General features: G+C 32.1%; 1 protein-coding gene across 4 annotated transcripts in view; it reads right to left on the minus strand.

The window, feature by feature from the left end:
• Positions 1-4500, minus strand: part of LOC148869921 (Trimeric LpxA-like enzyme) — a 63190-nt gene extending 58690 nt beyond the window's left edge. For 2 of the 4 annotated variants that reach the window (XM_088969398.1, XM_088969397.1), the window contains exons 1-2: positions 3996-4500; positions 1217-1447 (exon numbers count right to left, since the gene is read on the minus strand). In XM_088969398.1, the coding sequence (XP_088825524.1) occupies positions 1217-1447; positions 3996-4124 (360 nt within the window). In that variant the 5' untranslated portion in view covers positions 4125-4500. Of the gene's footprint in view, positions 1-1216; positions 1448-1727; positions 1870-3995 lie in introns of all 4 variants that reach the window. The other 2 variants (XM_088969399.1, XM_088969400.1) reach the window with 2 other exon arrangements.
• Positions 4501-7197: the final 2697 nt, after the last annotated feature.

The following is a 7197-nucleotide window of genomic DNA, read 5'->3' on the forward strand; positions in this document are numbered from 1 at the left end:
GAAGAGGAAGAACTAATAAAACCACACACAGGTCTTCCTACCAACTCCGAACATCTCTATCAACTGGATGAAATCTCCCTTTTTATCATTTAGCCATATTCTGTTTATTATGTATTTTACTTACTTGCCATTTTAGCTTTTTTTTTCTTTTTTCTTACTATATATTTTGATTAGATTGAGAATCCCCTTCTGTAGTTGTATTCCTACTTCTTTTTCTGTTAAATTATAGCGACTTAGTAAGTGAGTCATACCAATATAATAAACTAATCATTTAATCACCAAATCCACATTTGTTCATTTAGGAAAAAAATTTATATACACACACACACATATATATATATATGATTGTTTTTGAGAAGAGGTAAAGTATAACTTTTTTTATGAATGAGTAGTATTTTTATTAAATGGAGATAGAAATAGTACAATCACCCTAAGAGGAGGCACAAGATGTTACCTCCCCTTAAGTAGCCCAAAACAAAGAAACCCTTGAAGCCCCTTGTTTAGCTAGAGAATCAGCAAAAGCATTGGCTGATCTGCTAACCCACCGAAATCTAACTGACATAGTTATTGTAAGCCATTTAACTTTTTTGAGGATATGCCTGTAGCCCCAAACAACAGTATCCGGGTCCAACAGACATCCCACTACCACCTTAGAGTCTCCCTCAACTATCAAATTGTTCACTCCAAGTTGGTTGGCAATCTGTAGACCCTGTGCAACTGGCTGTACAACAAGAAATATTAGAAAGTTTCTAATAAAATAACAAAATTTTAAACGTTAAATGTATAACTTAACAATGGAATCTGAAACATCGCAGACCTACTGGAAAACCATCGGATATATTAAGGAAAAAAAGGATTCTTGGAAAATTCCATGTTGCTACCTAACAAAATGGGGAGATTTTTGGGAAATTGCACCAGATTTCGTCAATATTGTGAACCGTGGTGCAATCAAAACATCCTTTCAGAGGCTCTAACATAACACCTTAACATTGCCCTGAGCTCTAAACACAATAGAACCCAAGAAATATAGGACCAGAAAAAAAGCAACTGAAACATTAACACAAAAATACATCTTAAGTCTTAACTATCATCAGAAATATATAACCAGTTCCTACCAAAAACCAAGCCTTTAATCCCTTTGAAATGTCTCAAAACGATATTGATATCTTGAGAAACAAAGACAAGAAACAATTGCCAAAAAAGAATATCAACATACCACATTTCGCTCATAAATCAATCGCAGTGCATCTCCAGCACTAACAGAATTATGTGATTCTATTGTTGTGACTGAAATGTTTTTTTGACACATCCACTGAGAATTCTCCAAATAATCTATTACTTGCTTGGAATGTGAACAGCAGAACACATAAACGTCTTCGACCCCTGTAGATTCAAGCCATGCTAAGGAGTAATCAATCATTGGGATATTGACCAGTGGTAAGAGTACCTGCAAAAATGCAATAATTAGCAATATTGACCAGTGGTAAGAGTACCTACCAATCACTGGCTTAGCTGTCTACTTTTCGTATATCCCCACTGTACAATGCCTCAGTGTACATGGATGATGATGTAAACACCTTTTGAGTTTTCATACATTTCATATAATACAAATACTATACCATACCAATACATATATAACAATAAAATGAGGGGTATTCTAAGAGTATCCACTATCCAAAACAAAACAACAAAACAGTACAGGTATTGAAGTTTGCTAGACAATTCACCTTTCTATGCTACATGCAGAAGTAACTATGGCCAATCAAGACTCTAATGATTGGCAAGTGTTCACTCCTGCATTGAACATCTGCCCTTAGACCCCGTTTTGCATTGGAAATTTGCTCAATCAAGGCATTTTGAGGCACATGCCTAAAAAAATAATAGAAAATCCATGAAAATATCAAAACCAACGTAACTTGATTCGTATATAGTAGTATATAGCTCATTTGATAGATTATTGGTCTGAAAAACACAACTAGGATTAACTTTTTAACACATACAATGTAACTAGGATTAACTTTTTAACACATACAATGTTGTGATCAAAACAAATAATATAAAAGTTGTTATTAAATTCTCAAAAAACAATCACATTCCTTAAGCTTAACTCCAACATATATAATTCATAGTAATTAGTCACACACATATATATATATATATATATATATATATAAGTTGGTAAAAATAAATAAAAAAATATAAACTTTTATGGTAGGCAATTCAAACAAAAAAAGAAAGAATTTGACCTAATAAGAACATGTATAGTCTGGACAGGCCTAATCCTAAATATAATTGGAATCTAATTGGAGAGATACAGAGCAAAGGGATGAAGAAATCAATGAAGGATGGATAAAAGTTGACAGGGAGTGTGAGAAAGAAAAAAACTCAGAAAGGATCGCTGGAGGATGAAGTGGCTTTGTTTGGTGAAAAATCTCAAGGGAAACAATTCGAGACAGCAATCTCAAGAAGGAAACAATTCAAGACAGCAAAGGCTGTATTTTGATATTGCAGTTAAAAAGAATTTTTCTCCTTTTAGCCATTAAAAAATAAGAAAATGTAGATTTCAAGTATTTGGCAACCCCTAACATAACCAACCTTTTGAAATAGCAAAATCCAAAAAAACAAGAAAAAGAAAAAGGAGCTCAAAGTTCCTTCTTCTTTTATCCAGGCCAAAGTTTTAAATGATATTTTCTTTCCACTTTTACCCCAATCAATTTTTTTAAAAAGAAAAAAAATGATCAATAACAAGTAACTTTCATTAATCATTACAAAAATAGCCCTTGCATATCAATAAAAGCTCTTTTTTTATGGTGAAGACCTATTCATGAACTATAGCCATCACTTTTCTCCCACTCCACTGTTGGCTGCCGTCATTTTATTTTTAAATTTTCATTTTAAATATGTTTTACATGTTATATTTATGTATTTTAATTTGAGATAATAGTTGTTTTTAATATTTGTTTTAAAACTTCTTTATATTTTCAATTAATATTGTGTTTAATATTTGTAATATTTTGCATATTCTGAATTTTTGGCTTTTTTTTATTTTTGTAGCATTTCTTTGCATTTTTTGTGCCTTGCTTCAAAAAAAATCACACCTCATGTCCTCAACTCCTCATCTTACACCTTGCGCCTCAGGCACAAAATAACCCTTGCGCTTTTTTTGCGTCATGCGCTTTTAAAACACTTTACTATGCTGAGGTAAGGGCATTACTATTTCATATATACAAGAACCTGGTAACTGGTATATGTATAGGGCAGTTCAAGAATCAGTTTTCTCTAAACATTCCTTTTTCTGTTGGGGGTTATAAGTTCTTGAGGTACATATGGGTATAACACAAAACTTTTCTATTGCAAATAAAAAATAGGGATCACTTTATTTTTAAGAGCCACTAGCCATCCCCTTAATTCATCTTATTACATGTATCAAGTTTTGCCCACATATTAGAGGTTCACTAATCAGTTTTTATTATCCTTTTTTTCCCGATAAAGAAAATGTTCCAGAAAGTTACTTTACCCAGATACATCGAGGGCACATCGGGACACAGTGTTGGATATAGAATTTACACTAAAATTTGAACTATCCATCACAACCACAACTCGAATCTTCAACGAAACACCAACCAAAAACCGCCTACTTACTAAATGTATGCTTTAACCAACTGAGCTCTATGTCTTCTTTTCCGTTAACTAGAAGCTACTAAGTTTAACTGCATGTGTTACTATGATCCAGATCATCATATCACTATCATCAGCATAAAATAAATAAATAAGCAAACAATTTAGAATAATAACATGATTCTAATCCCGAGTCATCAAAATTGCTTATCATACTCAATTTCTGAACCATCTTAACCATTAAATGCAGAAAAACTAATGCCACAGTTTGTCAAAAAATCTAACAAAAGCACTAGAATCTTCCGCCAGAAAGACAATGAAACGAAAATAAAAAATAAAAATAAAAAAGAAAGAACAAGAGAAGATAAAAAGCATGCCTTAGGACGCTCAAGTGTAATCGGGCGAAACTTCTGAGTAAAGCTGTCGGCCAAGAGGATGGCCTGCAATGGAACGTGGGCGAGCTCCTCTGCATCTTCGGAAACCCTAGCTCCTTTCTTCTGTGTCATATTCTTCTCCTTTCTTTCCGTATTGCGTCTTCGAAGTTCAGACCATTAGAGGACCCCAAAAACAGTGGAGCAAGGACTTCGACGATTTATGGACAGCATGGGCGTTGTTTTTCAGTAAACACAATAAGGTGGCCTCTCACCCGTTTCTCGTCGGAAACGTACAATGCCGACCGGATGCGAGCGACGGGAGCGGGAAACGTTGGCACTACTGTTTGGATGAGAGAAATAAGAAACCCTAACTGGACCCAACTCCAAACCCAAACAGATGGTGAGACGAGGACAAAACAGACACCATTTCCACAGCTCTACACAAAGTGGTCATCTAGGCTTAGGGGTGCAATTTGGGCGGGTCCAACCCCAGCCCGCAACTTTACATGGGCTGAGCTTGGGCAAACCTGGCTTTTTTTATTTTTTGGGTTGTAGCCCGAGCCCGGACTGATCTTATGTGAACCTGAGCCCGGCCCGATTATGTGTATGTAAATCATACACATGTGCATTAGACATGCATATGGATTGAATGACCAACCCAAGTGTATCAAATTTTAATGTAATTGGACCAAGGTTGGACTGTTCGAGTTTGACCTCGAGCTCAAGCTTAGGTTGAACGATTAGGGTTGGGCATGGATTGAACTTAAACCTAACTTAGTCTAACCTATTCAACTTCCACTCTTAAGCCCTTCTTTGAGAGTGTTTATTTTTAATCATTTACTAGTGGGGACCCGTATGATGCACAGGAATTATTAAGGAAAAGTGAAATAATGGAAACTGATAATTATATTAATAATTTTAGCCATTTTTATTTTAGTAATTGTTATAAAAAATAATTTAATAATTTAGTTTAATTATATTAATATTTTTTAACAAAAATAATAAATTACTACTAAATACTCAATGAATAATTATTTATTTACATATTATCCATTAGTGTTTTATTGTATTGATTATACTTTATTAATTATTAAATGTTATAATTAAATTAATCTATAGATTAAATTTTTTAGTCATAATTAAATTAATTTAAGTCCAAGCTCAAGGTTTAAGATTGTGAAACAAATCCTTGTTCCCATCTCTGTCTCCATCCTTGGCCGGGTATATCATTTTTAATGGGTCCTCTATTTTATATAAGTCTCTTGCGTAGTATGGGCATTGTGCACAATAAAGGTTTCAACTCATAAAAATTTTAATTTTAACAATATTATCAATTAATTAATTAAAAATATATTAATACAAAATTATCTAATAAAATAAAAAAAAAAGAAAAAACAAAACAAAATACAACATTAGAATATGGGTTCAATTTGCAATATATCAAACCCATATTTAAACCATAATATTATGTAAACCCATATTTCTTATTTTTATAAGTGTTTATTAAGTTTGATTTTTAAGTGGAATTGAAATATTTTTAATTTCTACTAAGCTTTGTTAATATTTATTAGTTTTAAGTGAAAGATTAGTGGACTTTAAAATTAATATTTATGTTATTTGACTTATTAATATTTTACTTTATTATATTGTATTACTACTCCCTCTCTCTCACTCTCTCTTAATAGTCTTTTTTAAATATAATAATAGCATGCAATAAAATAAGAGGCTTTGGAAAACCAAACATCTCTCTATCTCTAATAGTGTGCAACTTTATTAATCTAATAAAGATAGGCAATTATTACTTTTTATATTTTTAAAACAAAAGAAAATACAAAAATACAAAAAAGTGAGAAAATAGATAAATAGTTTCTCTCAAATGAGAAACATGCTGACATGGACCGTCCAATTTTATTATATAGATAGATAGATGTATAGAGAGAGAGAGAGAGAGAGAGAGAGAGAGAGAGATTTAAATAAGCACTTAGAACATATTGGCAAAACATTCTTGTAGCAACCTCATAATTTTCAAACAAGCACTTATTTTAGGATAGGACCATGCCAATAAGCATTTATGTGCATTAGGGGAAAAAAACTGAATAAGTGTTTATTCCAAACCTATCTTGAAATAAAAAATAAAAAATTATCCCTTATTTTTAATCACTTTTTCAATAAGTGCTTATCGTGTTTTTGGCCCATCTTGGCGCCACATAATTTTCAAAAAACCTATATTGCCCCATTTAAAAGAAATGTTCTTTCACCACTTAATATTACTTGGTTCAACAATAAGCGTAAATCTATTGACCTTATACGTTTTGATGATAACAAACTTACTAAGAGTACTAAAATTGTATCTAAAAATGTAGCAATCCTTTAATATACTTCTCTGTGCATAATGAGTATTAAAGTTGGAATGCTAAAAAATATTAAGTGGAAACTTTGCCAAGGTGTACCTATGCTTCAATGATCATCTAGATCATCATCATCATCATCTCTTCAACAATGGATGCTCAAGTTGTATTTAATTGTTTTTATTTTTTGAATCTTGATGTAATCGGTTGTTTAATGCATTCTAAAGATGATCAACAAGACTATATTCAGTCAATCTTTCTTAGAAACCACAAATCCATGTGGGTTTGGTTTCTAGGCTTTCCTGAGGTTAAACTATAGATAAAAGTCAAGAAAATATTTGTTGAAAGCCAATGAAAGTATTTCCAAACCTTTTAGACTTAAGTCTCTAATGTTTTTAAGTGTTGGATTGTTTATCAGGCAAATTTTCCCTAACTATGAAAAGTAGTCCTACCTAGAAAGATGTGTTGACTAACTATGCCAACCAACGCATGCATGGTCAAGACTATGAAGATTAGTTAACTATCTTAGAAAGATAGTTTTTATTAGACTTTTGACATAATATTTTAGTTTTTATTAAGTTTTTACTAAATTGTTATAGTTTTCATCACCTATGGGTCATACTTGGAAACACAAAGCGAGAAGCACAGGTGGCTTCTATGAGCATTTTTAATAAAAAATATAGAGGATTTATGATAACTGATAGCTTGACCCAATTATTTACAATAGTTAGAAAGTGTATCGATCCTTAATAACAGAAGCTTCATGTAGAGAAGCTTGACCACCACCAATAAATCATTAGCAAATATTAGATGATTAATAAAAGGGTTATGCCTAATGAATTGGAAGTCATGTCTCA

The sequence above is a fragment of the Nelumbo lutea genome, chromosome 2 (assembly GCF_056320005.1).
Source record: "Nelumbo lutea isolate HS-2025 chromosome 2, American lotus-T2T, whole genome shotgun sequence".
Lineage (NCBI taxonomy): Eukaryota > Viridiplantae > Streptophyta > Magnoliopsida > Proteales > Nelumbonaceae > Nelumbo > Nelumbo lutea.